The 17905-nt window shown below is 39.3% G+C and overlaps 1 protein-coding gene across 1 annotated transcript; it reads right to left on the bottom strand.

Annotated features, from left to right (window-relative positions):
- Window positions 1-17267: 17267 nt before the first annotated feature.
- Window positions 17268-17702, bottom strand: LOC143634765 (uncharacterized). The gene has a single exon (XM_077102766.1). It carries the CDS (start codon window positions 17700-17702, stop codon window positions 17268-17270), a length of 435 nt encoding a protein of 144 aa, XP_076958881.1.
- Between the last annotated feature and the right edge of the window lie 203 nt (window positions 17703-17905).

Below are 17905 nucleotides of genomic sequence, written 5' to 3' on the forward strand. Positions count from 1 at the left end.
ACAAACTAAAGTTTAGTTAAACTTGTGTCCCATCCCCACACTTAAATTTTGCATTGTCCCTAATGCAGGCACGGAAACACGACTCAGTAAAATTAAAAAAACAAAAATACCTAAAAATATAAAAGTAAAAACAAAAACCTAAAATGTAAAAACATAAAAATAGAAAAACAAAGTACAATGGAAAAGACTTAGCTGGTAATATGCGAGACTGTCAATGTGTCAGTCTATTTCCATGGGTGCTCTCCTTACCGACCGTTCATCATGTTTTAGCAACTCATTCTCTCTTTCTGAACGAACACGGTCACGGTCACTCCTCTCGACATGCCTAAGTGACATCAAACACAATATCTATAAAATAAAGGTTATTCATAAGTCTCAAAGAGTCACCAGACTCCAACCCTACTACCCAACCAACTAGTCTAGAATAATATCAGTACAAACCAAATAAAAATAAAAATAAAAACATCATAAAAAAATAGATAGATAAAAGATACAAACTCCCAAAGATGGTGCGTCGGTCCCACACATAGTCTTCATCCTCTTCCTCCTCCTCCTCATTCCTCCTCCTCTTCTTCTGAACTCTGCTCATACGTCCAAAACAGATATGCATTATCAAATTCCGGTTACCCAACGTGAAAAACGGTGCCTTATAACCATAACCCAAACCACTCGGGACACTCGAACCAATCTGACCCAAAACATCCGGCTGTCAGAGATAATCTGGTAAACTAATATGCAGCCCAGTCATCAAATACCTCAACGTGTCATCCTACCTATGCTAATTTTCTCTCATAATCCGCCTCAAATCATTTCATTGCTCAGTCATATACCCCCTCATCTGATCAAAACTGGACTCCCTCCGGTCATACAACGACTCCACAGTAATCGTCTCGGGGCGAGGCTCTCTAACCGAAAACTGTATAGCCGGTCTCTCAGACCTATGTAATGGCCTCTGATGACGTTGTGCGCAAACCAGCTCTCGTAGCCGCAGCAGCCTCGGTGTCCGGCTGTGGATGAACTTGTGGACCTGCTTTAATTTCTTTCCATGCTAATAGGTCGCTGAGCTTTAAAATCCCCCCATTCCTTAAATCATTAATTCCAACAAACTCCATTGCGAGCCCCTTTCTCATGTTATCTGATTTAAACATCTGAAAAACACCCAAATTCCGAGCATTAACTGTTATATACGGGCCCATATCAATCTTTGACCTTTGCTTTGTTCCACCTCGTCTCGTGCGGTGAAAATACTATGCCAAAATACTAGCTTAATTAACCGACACTTTTTCCACCATCGCCAACAAACAAAACAAATCTAACCAATTCACCTTATTCTCACCCAAACCTCGACCAATAAGTGTATTCACCAAAATCCGATGAATATAATGAAGCACTGGGTCTCGAATATCCAAACTCACCATACCACATGAAAACGGAGAAATCACTATTTTCTCTTAAAACCTAGCCAAATGCACATTAGTAAAACTTACCGGTCTTTGTTATCGAGAAAGCGCCCCTTATACTCGTCTTAAATTCCGTAAATTGAACATCCTTAACCGAGTAAAAACCATTCGCTATCCCAAACTCCAATATATCCATCTCATACGTCTTCCTAACGAGAGCAAATGTAACCGCATTCAGTTGATCAAAATTACCATACTTGTATTGAAAAGTGCTTAAAAACTCCAACGGCAACTCTTTGTATTGCGGCTAGTCAAGACACATCACTTTAAACTTTGGACCCAACAACTCCTCCACTCTCTCTCTTTGCCCAATAACATCCAATAAACTCCAATTGCGGCTAGTCAAGACACATCACTTTAAACTATTTATCCGAATATGTTACACCCCACTCTTAGGCCTAGGCGTTGTGACCAATAGTTGGTACCATTTTGAAAATAAATCAGAGTTATGGTTTAAAGCATAAATATTTGTGTGAATTAAAATATTAATATTTACATGACAAACACGGGATTATAAAATACCCGTTCAATGTTTACAAACGATTAATTGTTTTATACAAAACCACCATTCAAGTTTTAACAAACTGAGCCATCAGATCGCCTAGTGAAGACTTCGATTATCCAAGCGCGTCTATCATTCATTACCTGTAAAACAGTTTGAAAATACGTTAGCAACACATGCTGGTGAATAAGCTAACGTAGAAAAATTTTATTTACTTAATTACCCCTTGAGACATAACTTAGGTCTCGGCCCATGGTGGCTTAGGAATAATCAAGTTAAAACTTAAACACAATTATACACTTAAGCTCTACTCGAAACCAGCTCAGCAAACGCCTCAACGTTCGAGATTACTTAGCTACATCAGTGTACACATGATTACCCTCTCTCAGACATAACTTAGGTCCGGCCCATCGTGGCGGAGGCATATAACTAGGTGTGGCGCGATGTGCCTACCGTCTACCACATATGTAAGGATCTAAACAAACGCACACAACAAACTTAGGGTCAACGATTACTTTTGTTCATAATGTTTTAGAGATACGTAATCTCATGTAATAAATTTACTTTGACCCTATTAAACAAGTTATAGAAGTTTGGGGGCGTATTCACCCTTGAAAGTCTCAGCTTCACTTCACTGATCGGGTTGTCTTTGCTATCTCGGACCTATACTAAAAGTATAGCATTTTGTTATTACTAGATCAATAATCTAGCTTTAGACCTTTAGTCTATTTTTTTATAATCTTTACCTTAATTATATTTTATATTTTGAACCATTAGTTCAAAAATATCTTTTCTTTATTTAACAAGTTTTAAATCTTTAGTTTTATTTGTTTTACTTTTCTAAACACTACGTTTTTTCTTCTCAAAGTAACATACTTTTATTTCCGTTACATATTATTTAATTAATAACTTAAATAATATTAATTAGAAGGAATTACTTTACATTTCATATTTCTTCTTTATATCTTCTTTGTTATATTTTCTTTTATTTATTCTCGAGGTATCAAGTATACCCTCGACTAGGGTCTAAGCCTTTTAATTATATTAATATATTATTTGAGCATTATCCCTAACTTGATGGTCTTCTAATTTTCTAGACTCTTGGGCAACACCTCAACGCTTGCACACTTATCGAGGATCTTGATCAACACTTCTTGCACATTCAATGAGGCTTGTCGATCGTCGGCCTTCGTCTGCACACACTTCGAGGCGGGGTGTCGGCTCGTCTTTTGGTGGCACATACTTCGAGACAACGTCGTCAGTTTTATGGCACGTACTTCAAGGAAACTTCATTTTCAGCATGGATTTCGAGGAGGGCCGGGGCACGTTTATCGAGGTGATTCTAGAGTGGGAGAGTGTTATAACTCGAGAATGATGAAGGAATGAGGGCTGATGGCCCTCTTAATAGGCGCTGATCAGCTGACCTATCACGATATGTGATGGGTCTTGCCTAGGATCCATCACGTATAGCGATGGGTTAACGAATCCTTAAATTATATTTATTAGAATAGCGATACGTGATGAACCTGTTCGGAGGTCATCACGTATCGCGACTAGGCTTGCCGCGTAATCAGTAGGCTTGCCACGTGTGCCACGTGGCTGGACACGCGTTGCCATGTGGGGACACATGGCAGGGCACGTGTCTTCACCTGTCAGACCACGTCATCGAGATACGCATTGACGCTATGACTTCGGGGAATCTCGTATCGCTATACCTTTGTTTTCTTGGTTTTTGTGACAACCCATAACTATACATGACGGGTTATTAGCTAATCCATCGCGTATCGCGATGGGTCAGGAAATCAGATATTCCATTTTGATCCTTGAACTTTGAACATTTGTTAATATTACTCCGGAATTTTCACGATGTTACTGAATATATTCCGGTGAATTTTCCGCGAATTGAAGTAACGAACTATCGCGGAGCTTTTAACTTTTTCTTCTATCTCCATCGGTTTATTTTGATACTTAATACGACGAGATTTCGGTTTAGCAATAACCACCTCGGCTTGCCCGCCTCGTGGCCGCGGTGCCGAACCTCTCTTCCGCTTTCCCTCTTCTTTAGACATGTCCATATCTGACATCCTAAAAAAATTAGACAAGCAAACAAACAACGAGAGTAAGTAAATAAAAAAATAAAAATAAAATATATTTGTAATTTTCGGATTTTTTTTAAAAAAACATAAATAAAATTTTGGAAATTCGGGTTACAAAATGCTTCATACCGAACTCATCCGAATGGAAATTTAATACGAACGAATGGTTTATTTCCAAATAAAGCTTACGAAAAACCAAAATTAAAGACTAAGTTAGTTTGCAAAACCTGAAAAAAATACAATATAGACTCAATGTACACTACCTCCTCCTGGCACTTTAACTGTCCCAATTAAGCCCAAGTGCCAACAACCCGATCATTGAGTCGAAAACGAGTGGAAAACCAGAATTTGGCAAAATATATTTTTTATAAAACCGTTTTCCATCTCGTTTTGACCACTAAAAATTTTATGTCCAACACCCCAAAACCAAAAACCCAACACTAGATACACTCGGTTAAACACAAACCGACCCAACCGCAACCGCGAAACAATATATCAAAAATTTTTCCACCCAACAAACTTAACAATGTACCAAACCTTACCAATCTGCACCCATAAACTAACACTTGCAACTAGTTTCTAACCAAACCCTACAACCAACTAACCAAATAAAATTAAAAACTTACACTATAAATACATAAAAAGATATAAGAATACAAGAAATCATACTTTTCAGTGATGCAAAACAAGAATTAAAGTTGCAAAAAGTTGGAATCTAAGTGTGGTGCAAGTAGCTTGAATGATGAAGAATGGGTTAAAAACATTAGATTAATGGTGGGTTATGATAATGTGATGATATTATGATGATTTTAAGGTGTCATTTGGGAAAAAAAGGTGTCAAAATGGTGGATTTGGTGAAGAAAGAGGTTAGGGTTCGTGGGTTTTGGGTGAGGAAAAAAGAGGGTTTTGAAAATTTGGTGAAAAATAGTATAATGTGGTGTAAAAACCAAAAAATACCCGGATGTGGCCTACACGGCCGCGCTGCGCGGCCATGGGATGCCCCATGGTCGCGCTACGCAACGCCTTGGTGCTGCCAATTTTGTCTCCGCGTCGCGCGGTGGTGAGTACGCACCCCGTCGCGCGGCGCGACGAAGTGTTTTTTTATAGAATGTTTCGAATTTTTGATGCCTTAAGAAAGTTACGAAGTTTAGAGAAATTTTTGAATTTTTACAGAAAAAATTTCAAAAAATTACCAAGTCGTTTTTCGCTCATTTTATGTCATATTTACGTGCAAAACTTACCTGGAACTTCTTGAATTCTCGTCAAATCCTCTCTCCATGATGGTGATGATTCCTTGAAACGACTCAACAACGCAAACAAAAAAACTATTGGCAGTGACTCAAAGAAAATAAATAAAATGAAAATAAGATAGAGTATACAAACTCTACACTTGAGTTTTCACTCAAGAACCTCTTTAATGATTTAGTTCGATGGATCGAGGGGATTTTCCTCCACCTCGTTTGAATCCTCAGGCCCTCCAATATAATGCTTTAAGCGATGGCCATTCACTTTCCACGAAGTTCCATTGTCGGATTCTCGAGCTACACCGCTCTACACGGGAACACTTATTTCACAAAATACGGTCCCGTCCACTTTGATCTCAGTTTACCTGCAAATAATTTCAAACGAGAGTTAAATAATAATACGTTATCACCTTTCTTGAGGACTTTACCTCCCTTCAAACGCCGATCGTGCAACACTTTGGTCTTTTCCTTGATATCCAACGATCGAGAAAATGACGCGTCACGAAGTTCCTCCAACTCATGAATTTGAAAATATCTCTTCCCTGCGGCCTCGGTAAGATCAAGATTAACCGTTTTCAATGCCCAAAATTCCCGGTGCTATAATTCAACAGGAAGATGACATGCTTTACCGTAAACTAGCATAAACGGTGTAGTTCCCAACGGTGTAACATCCCCGTTTCCCGTTCGGTTAATAAAATAATAATATGAGTTATTATGAGTCGGACTTATGTTGGGATAAGTAATAGGGGTAATGGACTTGGGTTAATAAGGAACGGAGAAAGACCACGGGCTTAAGCCCATGACCCATGGTACAAGTACCAGTATTATCCATTAATTCCCTCATTCTCATCCATTCCATACACCATCCAAAACACACACTTAAGCTCTCCCTCATACTTGTCTCTTTCTCTAACCGAAACCAAGAAGAAGAACCGAGCCCGACCCGAGGTAATGATAGTATGATATTGTATTGATCCAAACCCGCTAGATCTAGTCACGATACGACGAGCCGACATCCTAAACCATTAAACTCATGAGATCCAGATGGAATCAGGTATGAACCGGTCAAAAGATGAGCTTAGAGGTCACCCTAGCTCATATCTGGATCAAACGTGACGAAAAACGGTGAAAACGGTGCGAAAATACGCTTTTCCGGCCACCGCCCGTTTTTCCGGCACGGCGGCGTACGAGAATAAAGGAATGTCAGAGAATGTTTCTGACATTATCTGACCTAACCCTAATTCGTTAACAGAGTAATAACGAACTAACAAGCAATTCTTTATGCTCATTCGTTAAGAAGAAATAACAAATTAGCAGCAATACGTTAAGCCATTCGTTAAGTGATCCGCTAATGGAAAACTGACGAATGAACCTCCAGTTCGTTATAGAATCTAGTTCATTATAAAGGCCAGTTCATCATAAAGACCAGTTCGTTATAAAGGTCCATTCGTTAAGAAATAACGAATGAGTCTATTCGTTATGAGAGAACACATTCGTTAAGAAATAACGAAGGAGTCCATTCGTTAAAGGACTGGATGACGAACTAAGTTTGAAAGATTGACAGAAAGGTCCCTTGACTTAAGATAAAATGGATTAATTACAAAGAAGCCCTCGAACTTTATGAATTAGTAAATAAAATAATAAATTAGAATTCTAATGGAAAATGTGTTAAGATAGTTAATGAAAATAAAACTTAGCTCGATCCTAGCTAGGGGCTCTGCCCCTTGGAACCTGCTAGGGGCTTCCAACCCTAGAACCCCGCTGCCAGGGGCGCTACTCCCGGACCCCCGTTCGTTAAGGGTTATAATTAAACTAGAAACGCGATATGTGTAGTGATAATTAATTGATACATGTAATTGTTATACAGTTAGTCCCGCACAGCTAAGGACAGGAATAACCATTAACGATGAACGTAACAGGACTCAGGTGAGTTTCTAGCCCCACTTCCTTGTTATGTTTTCGGGGCTGTGTGCATACTCAATGTGAACGTTAATACGCTTACCTTAATTGGTAAGTGTATGCTATAATGATTAGTGTGATAGTATATATGAATGTTATGAATGAATGCTTTTCGGTGCGTGAACGATCTTAGAATATTTCACTTATCTACGGGGAACTTAATAAGAAGTATGCCTAGTATGAAATATGTATGTATTAAAGTACTTAATGAAACGATTATGTACGAAAGTATGATTATATAAAGAAAGGTATGTATGGTTATATGACAATAGGAGGGTATAGTTAGAGAGGGAACCAACCCTAGTAATATTGGCAAATGTAGGGAACCAACCCTAATAATAACGGCGAATGTAGGGAACCAACCCTAATAATATCGGCGAATGTACGGGACCGACCCTAATAATATCGGCGAATGTAGGGAACCGACCCTAATAATATCGGCGAAGGTTATAGGGCGGAATGCTCTTTAAAACGTATATGTATGAATGAAAGTATGTATGTAAGTTTGAAAAAAAGAATGAAAGTACATATATATGTAAGTATGTAAGTAAATATGAAGGTATGTACCTTCGAGTGTATATGTAAGTATGTGAATGTATTGTATGTCATCCAATTAACTAGAACTCACATAGCCTAGCTGACTTTTAGTATGCACGCAGGTTAATCGATTGAGACAATTGGCTTGAGGGAGACACATGGCAGGATCCGAAGAGGATGGCATCTAGAGTTTTGTCATGATGTTTTGATATTATCATTTATGTTACGTTTTTAAAAACAAGTTACGAATTTTTGTAATGATTGGTTAACTATTATTATTATTCCGCTAAAGTTTTATTTAACTATGATATTTAGAACTGTGTTTATGAGTAAATCCAACGCTAAAGTAGGGCACCGGGACCGGTGTCACACCCCGAAAATCTTAATTTAAACAGCGGAAGACTTTGACCAAGTCTTTCGGGCGGTGACAGACGCCGTTTCAGCCAATTACATTTAAATATATAGTTGAACTTTATTTAACCATCAGAGTTATTACACGCGCCATTTTACACGATTTTTATTCAATTTACAAGTTCAACATAAATTAAACATTTTTCATTCAAACACACGTCACAATTTTCCCGCGCTCTTCGCGAAGCTTCCATACTTCATTTATTTACTTTCTGGCTCGTTACTCGAGGTTTTTGCATGCTTTTCTCGTTTTGTGCTGAAATTTGGACTTTCTGTTGACTTTACAAGACAATGAACCTTAGTAGAGAGAGATTTTATTAATAAAACGATATTAGGATGAATAATCATGATTACATTAGTGAAAAATTTTGCCAGATGTTACATTCTCCCTTCCATTAAGAAATTTCGTCCCGATATTTAGGAAGTGCCACTGGCTTCTGACTCTACTGGAAACAGATGAGGATATTTTCCTTTCATATGTTCTTTTATTTCCCAGGTGAATTCGGGACCTAGTCTTGAGTTCCAGCGAACTTTGACCAGCTTGATTCGATTCCGTCTGAGCTTCTGTATTTTCCAATCCATGACTTTTACAGGCTCCTTGACAAATCGAAGCCTGTCATCAACTCGGATATCCTCAACGGGAACAATCAGTGATTCGTCGGATAAGCATTTCTTCAAGTTTGATACATGGAACACGTCGTGTATTTCGTTCAGTTCTGAAGGTAATTCGAGTCGATAAGCTACTGGACCAATTCGATCAATGATCTTGAATGGTCCCACGTATCTAGGACTCAGCTTTCCTTTCTTTTCGAATCTGATTACTCCTTTCCAGGGTGATACTTTCAACAGAACTTTATCTCCTACTTGGAATTCCAACGGCTTTCTATGATTGTCAGCATAACTCTTTTGTCGGTCTGCTGCAGCCTTTAACCTATATTTGATCTGGAAGACCCTGTCGGTGGTCTCCTGAACAATTTCAGGTCCTGTCAGTTGTTTCTCTCCAACTTCAGCCCAACAAAGAGGGGATCGACATTTTCTCCCATACAAGGCTTCAAACGGTGCAACCTTAATACTGGAGTGGTAGCTGTTAATGTAGGAAAATTCAGCTAGCGGTAAATGAATATCCCAGCTTTTGCCAAAATCGAGAACGCAGGCTCGTAACATATCTTCCTAGGTTTGGATGGTTCTCTTTCTTTGACCATCGGTCTGATGATGATAAGCGGTGTTCATATCTAAGCGTGTGCCTAAAGATTCTTGCAGAGATTGCCAAAATCGAGAGATGAAACCACCGTCTATGTCGGAGATGATGGAAACAGGTACACCATGTTTAGCCACAATCTCTTTTAGATATAATCGAGTTAACTTCTCCAGGCTATCTTTCTCACGGATGGGAATGAAATGAGCGGATTTTGTTAATCTGTCTACAATTACCCAAATGGAATCGTGGTTATTGGGGGTAGTGGGTAATTTAGTCACAAAATCCATTGTAATGTCTTCCCATTTGCACTGTGGAATCTCAGGCAGCTGTAACAATCCAAATGGTTTATGGTGTTCAGCTTTCACTTTTGAGCATGTCATACACTTACTGACATAAACCGCTATATCTCCTTTCATGTTTGGCCACCAATAGAATTCTTGGAGAGTTTTGTACATTTTGGATCTCCTGGGTGAATTGAGTAATTGGATTTATGAGTTTCATCCAATACTAGATTCCTTAAATTTCCATAACGTGGTACCCAAACTCGATCAATCAAGTACAATGTACCATCAGACTTCATTGTGAATTCACACTCAAGTCCTCGTAGTTTCTCAATTTTTATATTCCGAGGTTTCAAAGCTTCTTTTTGTGCATCTTGGATTCAAGTGGTGAGGCTTGTTTGGATTATTAATCCTAATGCACGGACACGAAGTGGTTTTTCTCTTTCCTTCCTACTCAATGCATCAGCTACCACATTTGCTTTACCTGAGTGGTAGCGAATGTCACAATCGTAGTCATTGAGTAGTTCTACCCACCTTCGTTGCCTCATATTCAGATCTTTCTAATTAAATATGTATTGGAGGCTTTTGTGATCGGTGAAGATTGTGCACTTGGTGCCATAGAGATAGTGTCTCCAAATCTTGAGTGCAAAAACAACTGCTCCTAATTCCAAGTCATGAGTTGTGTAATTTTTCTCGTGCACTTTGAGTTGTCGTGATGCATAAGCTATCACCTTTTCTTTTTGCGTAAGCACGCATCCAAGGCCGAATCGTGATGCATCACAGTAAACTATGAATCCACCCGTTCCTTCTAGAAGGGACAAGATTGGTGCACTACACAACTTTTGTTTAAGCATTTGGAAAGCTTCTTCTTGCTTTTCTGTCCACTCATATTTCTTTTCTTTCTGAGTGAATTGGGTTAAGGGTTGAGCTATAGAAGAAAAATTCTCAATGAATCTACGGTAGTAACTAGCTAATCCCAAAAATTGTCGCACTTCAGTGGGTGACCTTGGTGTCTCCCAATTCTTAATCGCTTCATCTTTTGTTGGATCAACATGGATACCATTTTCATTAATTACATGCCCTAAAAAGTGGACTTATCGAATCCAAAAATCGCATTTGGAAAATTTGGCATATAACTTTTCTTCTTTTAGCAATTCTAGAATCAGTTTCAAGTGTTGTTCATGCTCCTTCTTGGTTCGTGAGTAAATAAGTATGTCATCGATGAATACTATCACGAATTTATCCAAGTATGGCTTACAAACTCTGTTCATAAGGTCCATGAATACAGCGGGTTTATTCGTTAGACCAAATGGCATGACAAGAAATTCATAATGGCCATAGCGAGTTCTGAAAGCAGTCTTGTGAACATCTTCTTCTGCAACATGTAACTGATGATACCCGGATCGCAAGTCGATCTTCGAGTAATAGCTTGATCCTTTCAACTGATCAAACAAATCATCAATTCTCGGTAGTGGGTACCAATTTTTAATGGTAAGTTTATTCAGTTCTCTGTAATCGATACACATTCGAAAAGATCTGTCCTTCTTTTTCATAAATAAGACTAGAGCTCCCCATGGTGAGAAACTTGGTCTTATAAATCCTTTGTCTAGTAATTCCTGAAACTGATTAGATAAATCCTGCATTTTCGATGGTGCTAATCTGTACAGAGATCGAGCTATCGGAGCAGCATCCTGAACCATATCGATTCTGAATTCGACTTGACGCTGAGAAGGTAATCCAGGCAAATCTTCAGGGAAAAATTCTGGAAAATCCCGTACTACAGGAATATCCTCTATCTTTCGCCCTTTAGCCTTTGTGTCGACTACGTTGACAAGAAAAACCGGATATCATTTTATTAACATTTTATGGGTTTTTGTGATACTAGAGAGTTTTAATTCTGGGCTACTCTGATCTCCTTGAATATTTAGACCTTGACCAGTTGGGGTTGGTAAACGAACTATCTTTTAGGAACATATGATCTCAGCTCCATTTTTGGATAACCAATCCATTCCTACTACTATATCAAAACTGCCCAATTCTATAGGTAGAAGATCGATTGGAAACCTATGATTTTCTAACAGAATGTTGCAATTTCGGATTACTTCACTGGTCTCGATTAGTTTTCCATTAGCTAATTCAATTGAGTGGCTATTATCTAACTTACAAGGTTAATATCGAGAAGGGATTTGAATTGGTTAGAAACAAAACTTAGGTCTGCTCTGGTGTCAAATAGTATATAAGCATAATGATTATTAACGAGAAACGTACCAATGACTACGGATGAGTCCTTCCGGGCCTTTTTCACGTTCATCTCGAATGCTTTGCCCCTATGGGTTTGACCCTTGAGTTTGGGACACTCATTTCTGTAATATCCGATGACACCGCACTCGAAACATCCGGGAGTTCGGCTTCCTGTAGTTGTTGCTATCTTTGTGTTGCAGTCGCGGGTCATATGGCCAAATCGATTGCATCTGTTACACTTCCAGCATTCATCACTATGGTTCCTCCCACACTTGCTACAAGTGTATCCCTGTCCTGAGCTTCCTCCTGGTCCTCTTGCATTGGCTGCAAACATCCTTCCTATTCCTGGGTTTCTCTTGAATTGTCCTCCTGAGTTACCATTCCATTTCCGTTTTAATTCTCCAGGTTTCTGATTTTCTGTAGTTGTTTTTCGTTCGGGTTCAGTGGTAACAGCTTTCTTTCCAAAGTCTTTTAGAGTTCCCATACGAACTGCATTATCAGTTAAAGATTTTGCCAGCTCTCGGGCTGACTGGATAGTGGTTGGTTTGGAGGAGGTAACCATTCCTCGGATCTTGGGAGCTAAGCCCCAAATGTACCTCTCGATTCTTGCATATTCAGGCGTAACCAGTCGGGGTACCAGTCGAGCCAATGTGGTGAATCGGGAAGTATATCCTCCAATGTCAGCACCTTCCATTTTTAACTGCCAGAATTAATATTCGATTTTCTGAAGTTCGTTTCGGGGACAGTACTCCTTTAACAACACTTCTTTTAATTCTTCCCAGGTTACACGGTAAGCGACATCTTCTCCAAGATTTTGAATTATGGAGTTCCACCACTCGAGTGCCTCATCACGGAATGAACATACTCCGTATTTTATCCGTTCGAGAGGAAGGCAATCACTGATTTTCATTACAGATTCTATCTTCTCGATCCATCGGATAATTTCCAAAGGTCCTTCGGCACCGGCAAATTCTTTCGGTCCGCAACCTTGGAAAGTTTTGTATGAGCACCCGCGTACCGTACTACCCAAGGGGTTTTCGTTTAAATTTTCGGTTCTAGGAGTTCCTCCGTTTGAAGTATTAGTTGTATTTAGGGGGTTTTGGCTTGCGTTGCGGTTAGCCTCATGTTGTTCGAGCGCCGTATTTACATGTTGAGAAAATTAGTTAAGCTAACTCGTCTTGAGAGGAAGGTAATCCGGACGCTTGATTATTAGTTGCTCGTCTTGTTTTTGGTGCCATGTTCTTTTTAGAAAAAAATATAATTTTGTTAGTTTTGGAAAAAGTGATATTTTCCTAAATTTTAAGGAACTAAATTACATCATTCATAACACAAACATAAATATAATCATCAAAGTGTGGGATTTTATAATTGCCAAAATACTACCAAAATTAGGTGTACATACTTACACCTTAATCACCCACCATACTACCATAATTTTTAAGTTCCTACCAAGTTCACCACAACCATCCAAAAGACTACTTGTTCATAGTTACACAACATATTATCAAAATAAACATACTATCCAAAATAACAAACACTACTTGTGAGCTAAGTCTAGTGTAGGCTCATCAAGTAACACAAACATGGCTCCATTATGCCATTCTTCATCTTGAGGTCTCCCACCCTGGCTTCCGTCAGCAATCCCTGATTCTTCATGTCAAACACAAACTGGCACAAAGCATTGTGCGATAGATCATCTGTGCCCTGCTTGTGTTTGATGGCAAGGACGCGGTTCACCATATTGTGAACAATGTTCTCATATGCCGAGAACTTGATAAGAAGAACCATAAGTAGCTCGTGATCAGAGGGTCTTTCCTCGACCACAGGCTCCGCTGCGTGAGGCGGTGGTGGGGGAGGTGGGATCACAGCTAGTGGGATGGCATCAATGGGGGCTGGTGCATAGCAGGTGGCCCTGGTTCTCTCTCGGGAGTACACCTTTAACGGTGCGGTTCCCGAAGTAGAACCAGCGTCTCCTGATGCAACCACCGGGCGTCACTTGACCGGTGATAGGGGAATACTGTCGTCACTGGAATCTGAGTCAGATACCATCACTACTGAGGTCGACATCTGTAAAGAACATATCAATTCAAGCTAGTAATAATCATTTTTATATATATATATATATATATATATATATATATATATATATATATATATCTTGTTACCTTTTCGTTTCGAGAAGCGGGAAAGGAGCGTGTGTTTGAACATATGGTTATAGTTTAGAAAACCTTTTATTTTTTAATTCTCTATAACTATTGGCTCTGATACCAACTTCTGTCACACCCCAAAAATCTTAATTTAAACAGCGGAAGACATTGACCAAGTCTTTCGGACGGTGACAGACGTCGTTTCAGCCAATTACATTTAAATATATAGTTGAACTTTATTTAACCATCAGAGTTATTACACGTGTCATATTACACAAATTTTTATTCAATTTAGAAGTTCAACATAAAGTCAACATTTTTCATTCAAACACACATCACAATTTACCCGCACTCTTCGCGAAGCTTCCATACTTCATTTGTTTACTTTCTGGCTCGTTACCCGAGGTTTTTGCACGTTTTCTCGTTTTGTGCTGAAATTTGGACTTTCTGTTGACTTTACAAGACAATGAACCTTAGTAGAGAGAGATTTTATTATAAAACGATATTAGGATGAATAATCATGATTACATTAGTGAAAAATTTGCCAGATGTTACAACTGGGGCTTTACAAACGGTGTATTATACGCGGTTCTGAATGCCCATAGCGCGTCATCCAATTTCTCCGACCAATCTTTCCAGATTACCCCACCGTCTTCTCTAAAATTCTCTTCGCCCCTCTATTTGCATTTTCAACTTAACCATTCATTTGAGGATGGTAAGCGGTAGACGTGCGATGAGTCACTCCATAACGATCTAATGCCTTCTTCATGATGGCGTTGCAAAAATGAGTACCTCGATCACTAATAATCGCCCGTGGAGTACCGAAAAGAGTAAACAACTTTTTGAGAAACTTCACAACAACTCTAGCATCATTTGTGGCCAGTGCTTGGGCTTCAACCCACTTAGAAACATAATCTAACGCCACTAAAACATATTTGTAACCACCGGAAACGGAAACGGTCCCATAAAATCGATGCCCCAAGCATCGAAAATTTCAAGAGTTTGTATGGGGTTTTGGGAATCTCATTCTTCGATGAAATATTACCGGTGCGTTGACAAGCGTCACATGTCTTAGCAAACTCCATCGCATCTTTTACAACCAACAGCCAATAAAAAATCACAAGCAAATACCTTATGAACCGTGGCATGCGCTCCATGATGACCTCTCATTAAACCTTCATGAACATGTTTCAGAATATCCAACCCTTCTTCTTTCGTCACACATCTTCTAAGAATCTGATCACCACCAATATTGCAAAGAAAACGATCATCCCAAACATACCGAGCAATATCTCGGTAAAACTTCTTCTTTTGTTGCGTAGTCATACCCTTCAACACAATGTCGGTAGATAAATAATTAGCAAAATCGATGAACCATGGCATACCTCGCTTTTTGGCCGCAAAAAAATCAACCGACTCATGTGGGAATCTATCTCCAAACTCTTCCTCACGAATCTCCTCTTTCTTTGGATCATCTAAACGGGAAAGATGACCTGCCGATACATTCTACGCCCCCTTCTTGTCTTTGATTTCTATGTCAAACTCGAAAAGTAAAATAATCCACCGTATAAGATGAGGCTTTGGGTCTTTCCTGCGAAAGAGAAAATGCAAATATGCATGATCGGTAAAAACGGTGGTCTTTGAAAGCACAAGATAGGACCGAAACTTGTCAAATGCAAAAACAACGGCTAAAAGTTCCTTTTTGGTGGTGGTGTAGTTTTCTTGGGCATCATTCAACATTTTGATTGCATAATAAATTTGGTGAAAATGTTTCTCACGCCTTTGCCCCAAAACCGCCCCAACTGCATAATCACTCGCATCGCGCATGAGGTCAAAAGACCAGTTCCAATCGGATGAAACAAGAATAGGGGCACTCACGAGTTGTTCTTTCAAGAACTTGAATGCCTTCAAACAATCTTCATCGAATACAAAAGGAACATCTTTCTCTAGTAGTCGGGTCATCAGGAGAGTAATTTTTGAAAAGTCTTTAATAAACCGCCATTAAAAATCGGCAAGACCAAGAAAACTCCATATAGCCTTAACACTTGTCGGTGGAGGAAGTCTACTAATTGTATCAGTCTTCGCCCTATCCACCTCTATACCATCTCTTCAAATTTTATGACCCAACACGATCCCTTCCGTCACCATAAAGTGACACTTTTCCCAATTCAACATCAACTTCGTTTCAATGCACCTTTTCAACATCCTCTCTAGATTACCCAAACATTGATCGAAAGAATTACAGGTACACCGAAAAATCATCCATAAATACCTCCATGGACGTCTCTATCATATCGTGCAAGATGGCCACCATACAACACTGAAAAGTAGCCAGAGCTAACCTATAAGACGCTCCAACATTTGATCAATAAACGACAACGAGAAATTATCCTTCCGAGTGGCATCATTCACCCTCCGATAATCAATACACACACGCCAACCGACAACCGTACGCGAAGGGATAAGTTCATTCTTTTCGTTCATAACAACCGTCATACACCCTTTCTTTAGAACAACTTGGGTCGGACTTACCCATGAAGAATCCAAAATCGGGTAAATCATCTTGGCATCCATCAACTTTAAGACCTATTTCTTGACAACCTCTTGCATGTTTGGGTTAAGAGCCTTTGGGGTTGAACTACCAGTTTGTTTCTCATCTTCCATCAAACTCTGGTGGGTACAATAAGCGGGACTAATACCTTGAATACAGAAAGTCTCCATGCAATCACCCCCTTATGCAACTTCAACACCTCTATCAACTTTGACTTCTCTTCCTCCGTCAACTTGGAAGAAACAATAATGGCTAAATTTGAACCCTCTTCAAGATATGCATACTCTAAATGTAACCGAAGAACTTTCAATTCCAACGGAGCGGGTTTTTCTACATCTTTCTCACAAATAATCTCACTAACCTCCATAATCTCCGCTAAACAAGAAATGTCATCAACTACCTCTTCCTCCAACTCTTTATCCATATTCATCCCAACAAGATCGGCTCCACAAATATAATCAAGACATGTGTCAAAACCCGTAATAAAAGAGTTAAGAAAATAGAACGAATGACATGGACCACTAAAATCATCATGATCACCCGGGTGCTTCATCGACTTAGCAACGACATAAGTAATATTCTCATCACCAACCCGAAGCATGATTCTCCCATCATACACATCAATAAGAGCCTTCGCCATTCACAAAAATGGACTACCAAGAATAATGGGAATACAAATTTTGTCGGCATCCATATCAAGTACCACAAAATCCACTGGAAATACAAATTTGTCCACTTTTACTAGTAAATTCTCAATAATTCCCCGAGGATATTTAATCGAATGATCTGCCAACGACAACGATATGCGAGTCTGTGTAAGCTCTCCCAACTCCAACTTCTCATACAACGAATATGACATAAGACTAATACTAGCACCTAAATCCACCAACGCTTGACACATCATATCACTTTCAAACATACACGAGATTGTATACACACCCGGATCCGACAAATTTTCCAGGACCCGATTCAATACCACCGCCAAACAATTTCTGTTAAGTGGAATAGATGATACCTTCCGCAACCGATCTTTTCTCTTGAGCAAATCTTTCAAAAATTTCGCATACTTTGGCATGTGTTGGAGAGCTTCAATAAACAGAAGATTGATTTTCAACTATCAGAACATATCTAGAAAATGTCCGTATTCTCTCGTATACTTTTGATGCTTTAAGCGAGCGGGGTACGGGACATGGGCAAGATCAATGATGTGTGGTGGCCGGACTTCAACCGGATTTTTCTGAACTTGTGGCTCAATAATTGGTGGTTTATCTTGTGCCT

Source organism: Bidens hawaiensis, unplaced genomic scaffold, assembly GCF_021521415.1.
Source record: "Bidens hawaiensis isolate Kalapana, Puna unplaced genomic scaffold, B.hawaiensis_p1.1 tig00007241_1, whole genome shotgun sequence".
Taxonomy (NCBI): domain Eukaryota; kingdom Viridiplantae; phylum Streptophyta; class Magnoliopsida; order Asterales; family Asteraceae; genus Bidens; species Bidens hawaiensis.